The following is an 18,692-nucleotide window of genomic DNA, read 5'->3' as shown; positions in this document are numbered from 1 at the left end:
CTATGCAGAATCTACTTTTCTTCCACACTTACTTCATATGGATCCTCTTTATAAAACTCTCCACTCTATCTGAAATTGAACAGGTTCTACTTCAGCTAAGCCTAGACCTAGAGAGTGTCGTCACTTCTGTCTGCTTGAACTGTCAGCTGATGGAGTATTACAAATGTCCCTATGATAGATGTATCTCTTGCCATTTGTAGAGGTCTTATCCCAAATCACACCTAATTTCTATTTGAAGATTCTAATGGAGTAGTATTTTCATAATGTTTCCCTCAAAGGTGTTGGCAAGATGGCATAGTATGTAAAGGCACTAAGTTCAGTCCTTGAAGCCCACACAGTAGGAGAGAATTGACTACGATAAGCTATCCTCTGACCTCTACACACAGATAAATAAATGTAACTTAAAGAGACATCTCTTCATAAACTTTGGTACACTTTTTGGAGTGACTTTTTCTGGAATCTAAAGAGTTTATATTACTGACATCAGTCAGATTGTGTTTATACACACTAAAGATAGTAAGTCCCTCAAAAGAAGAAAAACAAAATTTGAGGAAACTGCCCCAAACATTCCAGAATGCTGTCAATATATGCTGTCTCCTACCTTTAACATATTTTATGGTTTGTTTTTTTAGACAAGGCACTAACTTGTGGGCTACTTAGCTCTCCTGATACTCACCACAGTCAGAGTGTTGAAGCCAGCTCTTCCCAGCAGATGCCCTAGGTCACTGACAGCAGTGAAAGGAGAAACGTGTGGGGCAAAGCCTCCTTCCCTCTCTGTCTCTGCTAACTGTAATGAACACCGGAGTTCATAGAGTGTGTCACCTCCGAACATTGCACCGACAAACACCCCATCTGGTTTTAAGACATAATGAATCTGCAATAAATATAACAAAACTATTCAAATTTTACAGACAGAAACATCAGTATCCAAGTCAGTATTTTATGACTACAATCAAAGTAAGTATTAGACAAGAAATCCTAGAGTCTATATGATGGATGTATGCTGTATAGTAATGACAAAGACAGACAATACACTCAATAATGATACAAATATAAGATATATGCTTCAAATTTTATTAGGTATAACTTTTTACAAAATCCTATAAAATATTTTAAGAGTAATAGATCACCAAAATTACAATCCTTCCTATTTATACCCTCTGAAAAGTCATTTTTCAAGACTTACCACCAACACATGGAGTTTATTTCCTACTTCCTAAATCTGGCCTGGAGTTGTGACTTATTTTGGCTAAAGAAGTGCAGTCCAGGTGACAGCCATGAGTTCTGGCCTAGTTCAGGCCAGTTCCCACAGGGCCCACACGCTTCCCTCCAGCTGTTCTCTGAGTCCCACCAAGCCATACCATCATCTACGACCATCTACATTCTCTGCTCACTGATAAAAACCAGTCTATGAGCATTTATCTAACACTTACTGAGAGCATGCAAAGGGCAGATACAAATGTAAGCAAGTTCCTACCCAGAAAAGGTTCTCAGGCAATAAAAGAAGAAATAGAACTAACGTATGCTTTGTGATACCAATTTACTTTACACAATAATTAAATCTTTCAAAAACATATTAGAAGCATCTCACGAGCAACTATTCTTAAAATTCTCAAGGAATGCCACCCAATGTACATATTTACAAGTCGATGTACCAACTATACCCAGACCATGGAACATTATAAATATTTGGTTTCATTCCATTCTCTGTCAGATGTATGAACAATAAAAACAGAAACATTTGTCAATCTGTGATAATAAACTATCACAGAACAGACCAACAGAAGTCCTCTTACCTGTTCAAGTGCTCTAGGGAGGTCATTCACCCAGTGCAAACTAAAACAGAAACACATATTTGTTTAACCTTAATTAGTATAATTATCAGTAGGATAAACCAAAACAGGTACTAAACTTTGAAATCTGAAATTACATTGTTTTCTAAACTTCCACAACTCTGATCTTTTTACACTCTCCATACTTTTGCCTTTTTCAGAATGACATAGCTGGAACCACCATACATATATCTCTTGAATAACCTTTCATATGGTAATGTCTTTGAGTTTCCTGCATTCTTTTCATATTTTGACAGCTTACTTCTTTTTAGTGCTAAGTAATTCCATTGTCAAGATGTACCACAATTCAATACCTTAGTACTGAAAGACATCTATGCTAGATGGGTTTATGTCAACTTGACACAATCTAAAATCATCTGAGAGAAGGAAGTCAGTTAAGAAAAAGGCTCCATTAAGATCAGGCTGTATGCAAGCTTATAGGGCATTTTCTTAATTAGTGAGTAATGAGATAAGGTCCAGGGCATTATGTGTGGTGCCATCCCTGGGCTGGTAGTCATAGGTTCTATAAGAAAGCAGGCTGAGCAAGCCAGGGAGAAAACAAGCTGGTAAGCAGTGCCCTCCATGACTTTTATATCAACTCCTGCCTCGGGGTTCCTTCCCTGCCTGAGCTCCTGCCCTCATGGCTTTTGATGATGGACTGTTATACAGAACAGTGAGTGAAACAAACCCTTTCCTCCCTAAGTTGCTTTGGTCATGATTTTTCATCACAGCAACAGTAACCCTAACTAAGACAGTATCTTAGTTGCTTCCAAAGGTTAGCAACTATTAACACAGCTGCGGCAGTTAATAGCACTTTTTGCTTTTTGCGAAAACTGAGTTCAGTGTTCGGCACCCAAGTGGTGGCCATAACCATGTGTAACTTCAATTCCAAGGGATCCTACATCTGTTTCTGGCCTCTATAGCCATGAGACATGCACGTGGTACAAATACATACTTGCAGGCAAAATACTCACATAAAATACAAGTCTGAAATATTTTTGAAACAGTAAATATATTATTCATTGTTGCATTTTTTGCATGGATATAAGTTTTCATTTCTTTGGGTAATTAAATACTAAGATCTATAAATGCTGGATCCAAACAAAGTATATTCAAGTTCCAGGAAATCATCAAATAGTCTTTCAAAGGGCCTACAGCATTTTGCATCCCCACCAGCAATGAGAAAGTGTTCCTATTGCTCTACACTTAGAGTAGTTGGTGATGTCAGTTTGGCTTCTGCCTATTCTAATATGCAGACAGTATAACCAACATCATTTAAGGCAATGGCAAACAAGCAAAAGCTTTCTAAACTTAGACATAAGAAATCTCCTACATATTCTGTTTTCTGTTCACCCAGTTTATTCTTCTCATGTGCAACAGCAAAAGAGTTTTAGCAAACTACAAAGTTGGGAATAAAAAGACACGTAAGACGGTACATCTAATTTCCACTTGGGTGTCCTGAATCCATAATTGTTAAACAGAAGGATCTTAACATCTATAAACTAAGATAACTGGTTTGTAACTAAAAAGAATTTACTCTATGACAGTGAAGAATATAGCTCAGTGACACAATGTTTGTCTTTAACACCCAAAACCTTAGGTTTAATTCCAGGCTGAAGGAGTAAGGTATTAGTCCATTATCTATTGCTATCCTAAGAGTACAATGTTATAGCATAAATTAGATCTATTTATAACATACATACATACATACATACATAATTTGTGTATGTATGCCTATGCATGCAAGCTTGCACACATGTGCATATGGAGACCAGAAGTTAACCTGAGGTATTCTTTCTCAGGTTCTGACCATAACGTTTTTCAGTAGGGTCTCTCATTCATTTAAAATAAATCAAGTAAACTTGAGCTTGTGGCTGGCTAGGGAGCCCCAGGGATCTGCCTGCTACTCTCCAGAGCTGGGAGGAGAAGCATGTGCCGCCATGCCTGCCTTTTATGTGGCTTTTGTGACACAAACTTACATCTTCATGCTTATGCAGCAAGCACTTACCAACCACACTATCTCACTAGCCTCTGTAACATATTTTTTAAAAGTACAAATGGATTACTAACCTTAAGCAGCTAACCACCAGGTCAAATGTGTTTTCTTGGAAGGGAAGGAATTCTTCATCAGCTAAAATATTCACAGTAGGAATATCTGTTTCTAAGGAATTATTCTAATGGTAAAAAAATAAAAGTTCAATATATTTAAATAGCTTCAATTACAAACATAATCATTGTTAAACATTGCTAATGTTACATTTGCTTAGCAGTTTCTATCAAAACAACAGAACACAAAATGTAGCACACAAGAATCACTCAAGAATTTTTGTTAAATGACACTTAGCTTCTTCAAAAAATATAAAAAGTACATCCATTCACACTAAAACAATCTCAGGCAACTGAACATTTCAATGCAACAAATGAAGCTACAAACTACTGAGTATAAATGTACACTTTTACACTCATAAGATTTTTTAAACTTATATAAACATGACTAAAAAGTTAGAAACTTTAAATGAAAAACCAACTGCAAAATTTCTAAAAAGCAATAAATAATGTAAATATAAAACGGGAAAAATATTTATTATAAATTATGAAGGGTTAACATCTCTAAAATATAAGCTTTTAAAAATGACCTAGAAAAAAATATATGTAAAAGCTCCAATCAATGAAGGTGAGAGGGTAGGCACGTCACAAAATTAGTTTAGAATAATTTTAAAGTTAGAATCAAGAATAGAATGTGCCTCCTCCTCATAGAATAGTTAAGTAAAGGCTACATAATAAGTGATACAATGAGCTTTCATTACACTATGAAGAGAAATAGGCTTGGGAAAAATTTGTGATCAAGGAAAAAACATTCATTCTAGGTCAGGTCCACGAATAAGGCCATAGGTGTGCACCATGATAAAGCAAAGCCATGTGAAACTACTGCTTTGAACTAATAATGAACTTACAGAAAAAAACAATGCTTTGAACTTACTATCAACATCCTTCTATAACTTTCCTTTTGTGTAATATCTTATCTATGAGGTAATTTTATAAAGACCTTTTGTCTAAGAAGGTATAAATGGCTAAGAGAAGAAATAAAGTGTGGCTTTTGGGGCTCTTCTCCATCCACCAAATGTGTGTGTGTGTGTGTGTATGTATATGTGTATGTATATGTATATATGTCTCTCTGTCGATATGTATGTACAATATTTCTAACAGGCAAAACCAAATAAATCAAGCACACACAATTGCTTGCTGTAAGATGTTAACAGCATGGGTGGCTACTGAGAAACTACAACTAAGCAGGCTTCTAGAAGCTGCTCAGATAAATCAACCATGTGATGCTCACATACTAGAAGGCTGTGTGGTCATTTAAAAAGAGGTATACATATATAAAAAGTATTCAAACAGAACAGAATAACATTCCATTAAAAAACATGGAATGTTAATGTAATGCGGTTCACATGAACTTGAAGAATGGAGGAAATTACATGTGTATAAAGGTGGCAGACCAAATGTCACCAACAGCTGTCTCTGGGTAGTGAGATTAGGAATCACTTTTCTTACTATATTCCCTGTACTGCTTAAGACTTCTTCATGTATCTACATTTATAATTACATTTATATTACATTGTGACGGAAATAAAGAACTAAAAATTAAACCATGTCAGAAACAAAGAGTGTTAAAAAGCTACCTACCAAAGCATGTTCTGCAATGTCTGTTTGGAAGATCTTTCCTACAGTCTCCTGCAATGGGATAATTAAAACATATCAGATGATACAGAAACATTTATAGCTGCAGTAGCAAAGCCAAAAAACTACTGAAACTTCCAAAGGAGGAAATTATAGAGTAGTTTTAGTTTTGTAAGGTTATTTTCTGACCAATTCCAAAATGATATGCAAGTTTCTTTAAAATACATAAAGAATAGCACAAATTTAAGAATGCAATTATATTGAATACATTTAACATACTTAAAAAACAGAGAATGCAGGTATGAATAGCAATATCCTATACTACTACACTACTCTACTACTTAAACTTTTAATATGCTGAAAGCTAGTAAGTATCCTTACTCCTATTACAAAAAGACTCCAAACAGGTTCATGCTTCCATTTTCCATTCAAAGAGCTTCCAGAGAAAAAAAGGAAACACACAGAGAAACTAAGGAGCTTCATTCTTCCTGTTCCTCTCTTCTTTCTAAGAGAGAAGGGTTCTCACACTGTTGCTCTTTTCTCCAGGATTCTGCATTCTGACTGCCTCCAATATTTAATCTGCATCTTCCTGACTGTTTTTCTCACCTAACAACAGGCTTCCCAATCTTGAGAAAATTCTTACTTCTGAGCATCGATAAATTTCATATAGTTTTATTTGTGCATAATAAACATACACTTGATAGTTTTGTTTATAATTCAGGACTCTACTTACACGGTCCACAATTCTTGGTGTCTACTGTGTCACTAAAGCACCCTCAGGATCTAAGCATGAGCAAGCAGTCGGTTCCCTCTGGGTCAGTCCTGCTATGCCTACCTCTTCATCTCCAGCACTACTGAGATTCTAGGAAGCTTCTTCAGTGATTTCTACTGTGGCTTCCCTCCTGTTAAAGAAGGTCCTAGCTTTCAAGTCATCCATATTTGCTCTTCTCTGCTCCCAGCTTAGCAAGAGTAAACCCTACCAATAGTTTGTTAGGCAGTAGAGAGGAGGAGAAAGACAGCACTAAAAATTGACCTGTGTGTTCCTTTTCTTGGTGTAGCTACTCTCACGTGGATTTCATACTACCAACCCAATGCTGTTTGATGAAGGCTTGGTAAGAGAGGTGCAGAACTGACTCTAAGACGCCAGCTCCAGGACACTACCTTGGAACAAATAACTAAGCTAATAAATTTGATTATCCACCTGCCACTTGAAAATCTTAACTAAGAGATATAAGTAAAGGAAAGGGTTTATTCAGCTTACACTTCCACACTGTTGTTCATCACCAAAGGAAGTCAGGACTGGAACCGAAGCAGGTCAGGAAGCAGGAGCTGATGCAGAGGCCATGGAGGGATGTTCCTTATTGGCTTGCTTCCCCTGGCTTGCTCAGCCTGCTTTCTTATAGAACCCAAGACTTCCAGCCCAGAGATGGCACCATCCACAAGGGACCCTACCCCCTTGATCACTAATTGAGAAAATGCCCCACAGCTGGATCTCATGGAGGCACTTCCCCAACTGAAGCTCCCTTTTCTGTGATAACTCCAGCCTGTGTCAAGTTGACACAAAAAACCAGCCAGTAAAATTGACCCCTTGTCAACCTAACACACAAACACATCACTATTAAGCCTCAACCCTTACTTTTTTATTCATCCCCAAGATCTAAATAACTTTAAAAGTCCCACAGTCTTTACATATTAAAAGTTCAATCCAGGGCTGGTGAGATGGCTCAGGGGGGAAGAGCACTGACTGCTCTTCGGAAGGTCATGAGTTCAAATCCCAGCAACCACATGGTGGCTCACAACCACCTGTAATGAAATCTGATGCCCTCTTCTGGTGCAGCTGAAGACAGCTACAGGATACTTACATATAATAAATAAATAAATCTTTAAAAAAAAAAAGTTCAATCCATTTAAAATGTCCAATATCTTTTAAAATTCAAAGTCTCTTAACTGTGGGCAAAGGTCACAGACCTTTAAGGTCTGAGTTACAGACCTTTAAGTTTAAATTTAAGTTTAAAGCAGAAGTTATGCTAAAAATCAACTCTTGGTAGGGCACTATTTTGTTGCACTTGGTAATTTCTATGGTATGACCATTTCTGCCATAGCTGACTTCAAATTATCATTGAACAAAGTTTGGTAAAAGATAATAATTATCTATCATGACCTGAAAAACAGCTAGTTAATTATAGGACCACATCCATCAAGAAAACTAGGGACAAACTAGAAGAGAAAAAGAAGATAACATGTAGCATCCATGTAATCCCAGAAGGCCTATAAACAGGGACAGATTTCATACTTAGGTTTCAGTGTCCTAATACCTTATGAGAGATGGCTCTCTTTCCAAATATGAGCTACATAAGAACCTCTAACAAACACCTCTGTATTTAAAATGACTTCAGTGGATTTCGGCTTCTTAAGACAGACAGCTGGGCATGGTGATGCACACCTTTAATCCCAGCAATCCAGAGGCAGAGTCAGGTGGATCTCTGTGAGTTTGAGGCCAGCCTGACCTACAGATCAAGTTCAAGAATAGCCAGGGCTACAAAAAGAAACCCTGTCTCGGGAAAAAAAAAAAATTCAAAAGATGTGTAGGAGAGCCCTCAGTAGGCGAGTGTTCTATCACTGAGTTACACCCCAACTCAGATGTAATGATTATTCATTGAGGGTTACAAAACTAGAATTTTGGTAATGAACATAAACAAGTAAGTCCAGTACAAAATGACAGACACAAAAGAAACTAACAAATACCATGGACTAATAAGCGCTATGGTACCATAAAAAGCTATTTGTCATCAAAAGCTGAGGCACTATTTTAGAAAGTAGTCACAAAAGGCTGTTGAGATGGCTCAGGGAGTAAAGATGCCAATCCAATGACCTGAGATCAGTCAGCCACCAGAGCTGACACGGTAAAAAGATATAATCAACTTTCTAAAAATATCCTCTGATTTCCACGTGTGTGTTGTAACAGGTACGTACTCACACACATTCAAGATACATGACTATGTCTGAATTAGAAGAGACTCCAACAGTTCTGATGAAGAATGAATTGGCTTATATTTCACAAGGATCACGCTATAGAACAGATTGCTGGGGCAAAGACAGAGCAGGGAGACCAACGTGGAAGCTACTGGAGCAATTCAGACAGGCAGGGCAGGTAGCTAGGGCCAATATGGTAAGGTAAAGGCAGTGAGAAAGCAGTAATTCGGGCAGTGGTGGTGCACGCCTTTAATCCCAGTCCTTGGGAGGCAGAGGCAGGCGATTTCTGAGTTCAAGGCCAGCCTGGTATACAGAGTGAGTTCCAGGACAGCCAGGGATACACAGAGAAATCCTGTCTCAAAAACAAACAAACAAACAAAAAACAAAAAAAGAAAGCAGAGCAATAGATATATATATAATCCAAGTGAGAATTTCAGATCCAATCTCTGATCGAGTTCTGCTGGGTCTACAAGGCCTCTCATATATTACAGCTTTTACATCTGCTTCATTTTCCATGACTCTACTGCCTTTAGCACTGCCTCCTGACATCTATTCTCCCTCTGTCAATCTTTCTTACATAACATGTCCAAACTAATGGTCCTTAAGCACCATCACTATATCACATGCCACCACTCTCCCTTTCCTTCTGCCTTCCTCTGACTTTCAAGGCTATGAACCACCAGCTCAGATTCTCTACCTCTAGGACTATATCAAATACCTTCTTATATTTCTCCCATCCTTTAAATCTTGTAGCATGTCAATGAATGTTTTATTTTCTATGGCATTTATTGTCAGTAAAAGTGTTTGAGGAGCCTCACAATTCTCTCCTGTACTCCAGCCAAAATATATGTATTATCAAAACAAGTTTTACTTAAATCCAAGGAGCTGAGAGATGGCGCAGAAGAGTGTCTGCTGCTCTTTCAGAGGATCGGAGTTCATTTCCTACCCCTGTCAGGGCTCATAGCCATCTGTAACTCCAGCCCAGAGCATCCAATCCCTCTAGCACTGGGATTTTGAGCACCTGTACTTGGATGCATATATCCACATGTCAATATAGTCACCTACACATAATTAAAAGTAAGACTTTTTTTTTCTCACTTTAATCTGTGTCTTACAAACACTAAAAGGATAAGTGAACAAATGAATATATTTATGGTTTGTAATAATGAATTGAATAAGAATGGTTCCCATAGGCTCAGAGATTTGAATGCTTAGTCACTAGGGGATGGCCCTACTTGACAAGGATAAGAAGGCGTGGCCTTGTTAGAGGAAGTATGTTACTGGAAGTGGGCTTTGGGGTTTCAAATGCTCAAGCTTAGCCCAGTTTCTCTTCTTCCTGCTGCCTGCCAACCCAGATATAGAACTTTCCCTCTATAGTACCACGTCTGTCTGTGCCCGGCCATCCTCCCTGCCATGATAATATGGACCTCTGAGCTGTAAGCCAGCCCCAGTTAAATGTTTCCTTTATAAAGTTGCTGTGGTCACGATGTCTCTTCACAGTAATAGAAACCCTAAGGCATGGTTTGAATTAAAAAATATAAAATAAAATCATGAGTACTGTTAAATGCTATCTATATTTTATACATTTTCTAAAAATAAAATTAATATTTTTCTTGACTATGATTTTTTTTTCATCACAAAGAATCAAATTCAGGGCTTCATTTATGCTAGGCAAGCATCCTGCCATTGAGCTTTACTGTGAATTATCAAAAATGCTTAAACAAAGTGAGAACAAAGAGGAAAATACATAGGTTTAGAAAAATTCTCAGGAGTAATGGGTAAATGTTTAGCAATTTTAATATAACCACAACCTAAGTATCATTCAACTAAACTGATCACAAAAGCCTTTTCTTAAAATTAACTAAGTTAGGGGATGAGAGATGATTCAATTATCTTGACTTCAAAGCACTAGGATCTGAGTTCAAATCCCTGAAACCATATTAAAAAAGAAAAGCTGGGCATGTGGTGCCTCTAATGCTAGGAAAAGAGTAGAAAGACAGGGAGCTCCCAAGGCCACTGGCACTCCTACTTAGCAACACCAGGCTGTGCTGACCTCCATGTACTTATGTACATGGAGCACAAAAGTACCTATATACACACACAACACACAGAGACAGAGAGGGAGAGGTGCTCCATACATGCACACATACACAATTAGTCAATTTTATTTCTCAAAGTTGATTAAACCAGTGTATAAAAATACCTTATTCAAATGCTGTGCTATGTAGCCTCTTCCACATCCTATGTCCAGTGCAAGGGGGAAATCTCTGGAAAAAATAGATATAGAAGCTAAGCTTTGCAATAGAGTTCATAAAATAACCAAGGGCTAATTAACTTATGTAAAAACATTCTTATAATCACTCCTTTCAGAAAATTCTATCATTTGCCTTTTCTGCCTTGCCTTACCAGCAGTATCTGCAGAAGATATAATATATAGAGTGAGTCTGTCTGATCTAGTCACTATGCCAAAGGCCCTAATCTTGAACTTAGGGCAAGGGATGTAGCTCAGCAGTACAGCACCTATCTAGCATATATGAGGGCTTGGTTTCAAGAAAACAAAAAAAAAACAACAACAACAAAAAAAAAGACAGACAAAAAGGTTTAGAAATGGATTTGAAGAACACACTTAATGAAGGCATTTGAATTCAATCATCCAGACAAAGACTGAAAACAAGCTAAATGTAAATTAACATGGAAAAACCTGGCATACAGCTCAGTGGTAGAGTGCATGCCCAGCATGTGCAAGGCCCTACTTCACTCTCTAGCACCACAGGAAAAAACAAGGTAAAACATCCCTCTCAAAAACTCTTAAGTATTTTCACATCTAAGGAGTACAAAAAGTTCCAAGTATCTAATGCTAAGTAAGTAAACTCAAATATCCTCTTTTTCTTTAAAAATATATTTTTTAAATTCTCTGTAAAAATAGCTTTTTTTCTCCTGGAGTGAGTAACTGTCGTCTCTGAGGCTTACTGCCTCCATCTGCTAACCTAGGCCTAGTCTTGGAAGCTTCTACCCTCATCCAATCTAATTTAGGCCTAGAATGTTTTCATTCTCTGAGACTTGCTGCTGAACAAGATCACCCTTTCTAGTTCTTTCTAATCTCTTGCTAGCTATGTCAACTCAGCTGTTCTGGCCCAAACTCACCTCCCAGCAGACTTATTCAATCTGGCTTTTCTCTTGGCCTCTGAATTGCTCTCCTTGGCCTCAAACTAACTCTAGCAATCTTTTTTGATCTTCTGGCTCATTCTTATTCTCTTGCTCATTCTGTCTTTACCTGTGTCTAGCTTGTTCTCTCTTCAATCTGTCTCTGTAAAACCCTCCTGTTAAAACGGCCTCTTTCTTTTTCTCTCTGTATTGTTCTACTCTACCTCTCAACAGTGTTCTTGTACTGTACCCTCTTCCTCCTGTCCTGTCCCTCCCTTAAGTAGCTTCCCTTTCCTCTCTCTTCCGTGAGAGTGGGGCAGATCCTCTTCTGTCAAACCTTTCTCCAATTTGTCACATTTTATGTCACTCAATTAGACATCACAAACATGGATGATTCCTTCTACAAACCAACTTTACCTTCTTTGTTTGGGATTAAAGGTATGTATTAAGGGTGTGTATTCTGCCCCGAGGGATTAAAGGTGTGCGCTAAGGGCTGAATCACACCACACCTTAGAAACAGGTTCAAATATCCAGTAACATAATAACTTTAATAGGTTGGAGAGATGGCCCAGTTGATAAACTGCTGGCCATGCAAGCATCCGGTCCTGAGCCCAACCACCAGCACCCACCTAAGTTAAGCCTAAGTGTGGCAGCTTGTGCCTGTAATCCTAGTGTTGGAGAAAGTGAGAGAAAGGAGAATCTCTGGGGCTTGCTGGCCCACCAGTCCACCATAATGAACAGGCTCCAGGCAGGAGGCGGCCCTGTCTCAAAAAATACAGTGAAAAGTGGCCAAGCAAGTCGCCCAATGTCAACCTCTGGCCTCCACATGCAAAAGTACATATGTACACACATACCTGCAACACATGTTCATGTATACACACAAAAATTAATAAAAAATTGTATGACAAAACTATAAAATACCAATATATAGATGGAAAACCGCAAGTGACATTTAACTTAATGTTCCATGTCTTGATTATAAAGAAGGAACAACTGAATTTTAGTTTTAAAATTAGAAAGTTCAAATCTTGGACCTGTAATTTACTAACCTGTGACTATAAGTGATTTACCCTTCCTGGATCTGTTTCCTTATGTATAAAACAAAAAAGCTGGGGGCCAGAGAGATAGCTCAGTGATTAAGAGCACATGCTGCCTTTGTAAATGACCCAGATTCAGTTCCCAACACCCACATCAGGTGGCTCACAACTACCTGTAACTCTAGTGCCAGGGGTTCTGATGCTCTGTGGGTACCTGCATACATATTATACATACATATACTTAAGCACACACACATACACATTAAATCAAAACCAAGAAATTATTTTTCAGAAAACAGTGAATTACTGCTTTTACTACATATGAAATATTTAGTACAGTATAGATGATTTTTTTAAAAATGAGGTTTTGTCTGATTTTAAGAGTACTAAATAGGCCTTAGCGCCCACAAGTTATATTAAAATCTATGTAGTTAATAAAACAGAGCACTGATAATACAAACTACTCTGTGTTTTCTTGTTTCTCCTTAAGATGTAAGGGATGGAAACTGTAAGCTTGTGCATGCTAAGCATAAGTGGCTACACATCTACCCCTCTTAAGTACTCTAATAATAGAACATCAACACATTTTAAACAAGTTAATTCCAACCGTTTAATGTTTAAGTTAAATTATCCTTTCAGTCATAATCATAAGAGTTTTCATGGACTTAGCTTTAATATCTTCAGGGCTGTGTCACAGAATTTGTAAAGTCCAAACTGAAAATCAAAATTTAATGTTTCATTCATCAAATCACAAACTATAATTTAGGCAAATGATTATTGGTTGATATTGTTCATAGATGCCACAGTAGAGAGAGAAGCTCACCAAGAAGTTAAGCCTTCATTTTCCCAAAGAACAGAGGGGTTCAGCCCTCTTGGAATAGAGTAACCCCTGCTAGCTCACTCCAGTTACTTTTATTCAATCATTGGGGCTAGGAAAGGTTCCAACTATCAAAGTTATCTTGCTTGCCCTTGCTGCCTGAGAGAGCAGACAGCCCACACAAATCCCTTTGACCGTGGCTAGCCATAATCAAAAGTAAGAACTCCGGGTTTGCCAGCAGTGTCTTAGGACCAAGGTCTGTGCAGCTGCAAGCTCACACGTAGCACCAAGTGCAGACTACCCAGGGAGACAACAGTTCTTCAAGGTTTAAACAGTCTCAAAACAACTTCTCAGCCTCTACTGATTAACAGAAACTTAACAAGGGATGTAGTGAAACAGCTCACTCATAGCCAGACATAAAGGTTTTACTTTATATATCATTACAAATGATAATAGGAAACTATTTCTTATCTTTAAAAGAATTCGTGGCAAAATGAAACAAGTGGCCCTATCTACAATAAGGAAGTATTTTTACCTACAAAACTATGACTCCTTTTAATTTGTAAAGATGTACCTACAATATAGCTTGAGAATCTCTGATTTAATGAAATCCTCCCTGCTTTTAACAGACAAATGTGATTAGTCTATCCCATGCTGGTATAATTCAACAAATGTCACTGAACAAAAGTCAAAAAAAGGAGTGATTTGCTAATACCAGAAAGTAATTCTAATATAAAGCCACCATTTCACTGTAGTTCCACCTCATGGTGACAAGCCTGAATCAATAAAGCTTTCATTATGCCTAATGAGCATATGCCAAGAGCAATAGATCCATCAAGATTTTTACACTACTTAATTGAAAATGTTCTTTCTCAAGTCATTCCCTGGAAAATCTGTATTACTACTACCAATACTTAAGATAAAATGGGCAAAGTCTTGTGGGTCTCCTTTTCCTAGGGGTAGGGATGTGGGAGTACAGCAGTTTAAGGGGATCAGGATGGAGGATCAGGATGGGGGAGCAGAAGCGGAGAGCTCCAGGCAGAAAGCTTCAGTGAGACAGCTCTACTTTATTGATCCAGGGGTAGGGTATATAAAGGCTCGTAGGTTTAGAGATAGAAAAGGTCCACTGGCTATAACATAGTACCTAATTATCATATGGGAAGAGGGGGGGTCTCACCTATATTAACTAGAAAACAAATCTAGACAGACTTTTTCCTTCACTCAAATGGCAAAAGATTCTACTGTTCATTTTAATAAAACCTAAACTTAAGTTTAATAAATCTTAAAATTTCACATATAGTTGATTTTTTTTTTAGTTCCACATTTTGAGCAATATCTCTAAATTTGGGCTAAATCATGTAGATCAGTCATTTAGGCTTGAAGAAAGCTACAAGTTTTTCCGTTCATAATTTAAAAAAAAAAAAAGATAACAATGAAGAAAATCGCATTTGCTTTCCCAGACAAGAAAAAGAATAGCCAGGAGTGGCTGTGCATGTTTATAATCTCAGCACTTAGAGGCCGAGGCAGGAGGAGTGCCCCCAGGCTACGTAGTGTGTCCCTATCTCAAAAGTCTAAAAAGAAAGATGCTTAAGAGTGAGTTAAATCTTTAATCCTGGCAATACATTTCTCATATGCAACTACGTCTTGCAGCAAACTCAAATCGCTTCCTTTCAAGTCTTCACTCAACAGCAGATTTTGTTCTTAACCAGGACTAGAGAAGCATGCCTATAGTGTCAGATGCCTAAGAAGTAAGAAAGGCAGACTGTCCAAGCCCACCCAGTTCAAGGCATAGCCTAGGAGTTACAACAAGAGTCTGTTGTGGGAAAAAGAGACAGAGACAGAGAGACTAAGAGATAGAAAGACAGACAAGGAGAGAGGATGGAGGGAGAAATGAGCAGGGAGAGAGACTGCATCTCACTGAAATAGCATCCCCTACCTGGCTATGTCATAGACACGGTCTGCAATCCGGCTTCCAACCTGAAAGATTTCAAGAGTCAACGGGTTAAATACACCAAGCAGGCTTAACAGAAAAGTAACTTATTTTCCTAAGATTCAATTCATGTTTCAAAACAGAAGTGCTTCCTTCTATCCCATTTTCTATTGTCGTCTGGCAACTTTCTTTACAAATACTAAATACGGACATAATAAAATACCCTGGAAACAAATGGAAGCAAATTACTTTAGAAACAAATTTAATGAAATCAAGATTAATAATCTGCTGGGTGTGGCAGTTTATGTCTCTAGTTCTTCTATTCAGGAGGAAGGAGGATTACCATAAGTCTGAGGCCAGTCTGGAATACAGGGTGACAATAATGAGTTCCAAACCAGTATATATTAAAAAGACTCTTGTCTCAAAAACTCAAAACCAAATCAACATCGGGAGCCTGAGGCAGGTGGATTTCTATGAATTCCAGGTCAGTCTGGTATATATTACATAATAAATTAAGACACCCAGGACTTGCAAATTAGTAAACACCAAGTCTGGAAAAGTATAGACGACCATCTCCCAAACACAACACAAAAGAAGTTGTACGGTAAGGACCACCTTTCACCCGGCTGGCGTCATGGGGGATAAAGTCGACTATCCACACATTGCACTCATGCTCTTCTTGAACAGAAAGGAGGGACATATTGAAGGCCTCTAAAGGTCCTTTCGGCCTTGGGAGTTTGGCACTTTTCCTTTTCCTAGGAGACTCGTCCCATCTCCCATCTCGGCTCGACTAATCTCTCACACTTTTCGCCATAGCAGCCATTCTTGACCACCGCAGTCACCAATACCACTACCTCACTTTCTTCATTCACCTTACTTTAGCTGCGATTACATTCCCTGTCTATGTGCCTCCCGCTCTCTCCTAAATGAACTGCAAAGGTGGAGATCTTGCTTTTCCCAAGATCTCAAGCAGCGTTTGCTAAGCGAATGAATGACTGCCATGCCCGCTATCAGAGCCTCTCGTCCTTCCAGGATAAATCGGAAAGGCTCAGGAAGACAAAGCGTCTCAAGGTCACAGTCGGGTGGGTGGGTCCGCCCTACCGGGCTCCGCGCCTCCCTCCTGTCGCGGTCCCACAGTCTCACCTCCTCCTTCAGGTAGTCAAATTTCATGGGCTCCGGCTGCCGGGCGGCCCAATTCTTCTGTTTCCTCTTCAATTCCCTGTCAAAGATGTTTAGAGCTCTGGGCGAAGTGCTGCCCGAAGGAGGGACACCGGAAGCGAACTTCCTGCGACCGCAGCTCGCTACAGAGACCGCTGGCCCTCCAAGCAGTGGGCATAAGCGCGAAAGAACGACCTTTCGCAGCATCTTGAGCCGCGGCGCCAGAGCAGGGCAAGTTTTCTACTATGCGCATGCGCCAACGAGACTACGACTTGCGCAGTGATCCAAAATTGGTCCAGGGCGGAACGTTGAAGTAGTTTGGCCTAGCTCGCCTGCCGTTACGGCGGAGCGTCACGCGAAGGATTGTGGGAGTGCGCTCCATGTGAACTCAAACTGGGATCTGGAAAGAGTAGTGGGAAAGTGTGTGGTTGTCCGTCGGGATCTCCTTGGGATTTGTGAGTAGTGCCCCTATTGTTCGGTCCCTTCTTGGCCCCATTGTTCTCTTCAGAGCTGCTTCGAGACAGAGAGAGAGAGAGAGAGAGAGAGAGAGAGAGAGAGAGAACGCAGCCGAGTAACTTGGCCCGAAAGTTTGTGAGGTGGGAAGATCATTCGGGACGAGCTACCCTGGAGCTCCCAGGCCAGAGGGTGGGTGGGCTTTGGGGATAAGGGAAAGCGTTTGAAGTGCGGTCCAGTTGCTTTCGCTCCTCTGAACAACCCGTGTTTGCCGTGGGCTTCAATTTCCAACACTTAAAAGCACTGCAGTTGAGTGAGGTGGTAGCTGTATCGTAAAGTTGTTCAAAGTGTTGTAATACATCTGGAGTTTATAGACGCTTCCGTGAAAAGTTTTACTTTTTTCTCATTAGAATGTAAAGGAGTCTGAAGTAAAGTAACCCTGGCCTGTGTGATGACGGCACACGCCTGTAATCCCAGTATTGAGACCGAGACAGAAGTGATTGCAGTTCAAGGCTATGCTAGTATGTTGTAATGACGTACTATCGCAGAAATGAGGGGCGTACGTAGTGTCTTGTTTGGTCAGTCTGCTTTTATTCTTACAGAGACTTCTGACTTTTTTACAAAATTGGAATCTGGAGAAATCAAACCACCAGAGAGACTGTTTACAAGGGAACATTAGGCGAACAAGCTTCCATGTGCATTTTCGTGTGTTTATAGCCTATCTAGACCGTAGCCACTTCGAGAATAAAACGTTATTTTTAAGAAAGTGACATTTGGGACTGGTAGATGGCTCAGTAGTTAAGAGCACTGGCTGCTGGTCTTCAGTGGACCTAGGTTAAATTCCCAGCATCCACTTGATTGCTGACTACTGTCCAGTCAGTAAAACTGGTTCCAGGGCATCAGAAGCCCTCCTCAGGCATCCATGCGCACCAGACACAGAAGTGATATATGCAGACACACATGCAGACGTAACACCCATACACATGGAAAAATTTATTAAGAAGTACGTGACATTTGTTAACTGTAATTTAAGACTAATTTGGGTCTTGATAGAAGCTAGGATTTATAAAAATAACACTTAAGGTAAATCTGGTTTGATTTTTTTTTAATGCCCCTCATTAGTCAGGAGACAGCTTTGTAGAACCACCTTTTTTTTTTTCCCCCAGACAGGACCTCTCATTGGAACCTGAAGCTTCTCAAGTAGGCTAAGTTGGGTGATTAGGGATCCTCCTGTCTCTGCTTGCCCCAGCTGCCTAACACTGGGATTACAGGCATTCAGGGTTTTTAAAATGTGTGTTCTAGAGGATCAAATCCATATTGTACTTTTGTACAGCAAGCACTTTACTGATTTAGCCTTCTGACCAGCATCTGTGTTTGGTTTCTTGAAACAATCTCACTATGTAACCCAAACTGACCACCAATTCCCTATGTTCCTGTCTAAGATCTGGGCCCATAATAATCATGACTCTGCCTTCAGAATCTTGATTTTACGTGTGTGGCTCTATGCACCAAGAATAATCTTTTAATTGATGGCAAGTACAAGCTAGAAATACAAAAAAATTCTGAGGGCAGTCAACTACTAAACATTGCCCTCCTCAAACCCTAGGATTCTGTTTGGTTTACAAGATTGTTCCAAGTAATCTGTGATCTGTAATGGAAAGATTATA

The 18,692-nt window shown here is 39.2% G+C and overlaps 2 protein-coding genes across 6 annotated transcripts in view; one reads left to right on the top strand and one right to left on the bottom strand.

Moving 5' to 3' along the window:
* The window catches only part of Ndufaf5 (NADH:ubiquinone oxidoreductase complex assembly factor 5), a 28,780-nt gene extending 11,933 nt beyond the window's left edge, over positions 1 to 16,847 (bottom strand). For 2 of the 4 annotated variants that reach the window (XR_004118900.1, XR_004118901.1), the window contains exons 1-7: positions 16,558 to 16,847; positions 15,421 to 15,461; positions 10,690 to 10,753; positions 5,520 to 5,567; positions 3,903 to 4,006; positions 1,797 to 1,836; positions 677 to 874 (exon numbers count right to left, since the gene is read on the bottom strand). Coding sequence is in view for 2 of the 4 variants with exons in the window: in XM_031372058.1 (XP_031227918.1) it covers positions 677 to 874; positions 1,797 to 1,836; positions 3,903 to 4,006; positions 5,520 to 5,567; positions 10,690 to 10,753; positions 15,421 to 15,461; positions 16,558 to 16,779 (717 nt within the window). In the remaining 2 variants the exon portion in view is untranslated. Of the gene's footprint in view, positions 1 to 676; positions 875 to 1,796; positions 1,837 to 3,902; positions 4,007 to 5,519; positions 5,568 to 10,689; positions 10,754 to 15,420; positions 15,462 to 16,557 lie in introns of those variants that run through there. The other 2 variants (XM_031372058.1, XM_031372059.1) reach the window with 2 other exon arrangements.
* Positions 16,848 to 16,894: 47 nt separating this feature from the next.
* The window catches only part of Esf1 (ESF1 nucleolar pre-rRNA processing protein homolog), a 58,125-nt gene continuing 56,327 nt past the window's right edge, over positions 16,895 to 18,692 (top strand). The window contains exon 1 of one of the 2 annotated variants that reach the window (XM_031372056.1): positions 16,895 to 17,027. The gene's annotated coding sequence lies outside the window, so the exon portion shown is untranslated. The other variant, XM_031372057.1, reaches the window with a different exon arrangement.

This window comes from Mastomys coucha, unplaced genomic scaffold, assembly GCF_008632895.1.
Source record: "Mastomys coucha isolate ucsf_1 unplaced genomic scaffold, UCSF_Mcou_1 pScaffold15, whole genome shotgun sequence".
Classification (NCBI taxonomy): domain Eukaryota; kingdom Metazoa; phylum Chordata; class Mammalia; order Rodentia; family Muridae; genus Mastomys; species Mastomys coucha.
This window is presented reverse-complemented; position numbering and strand designations above follow the sequence as displayed.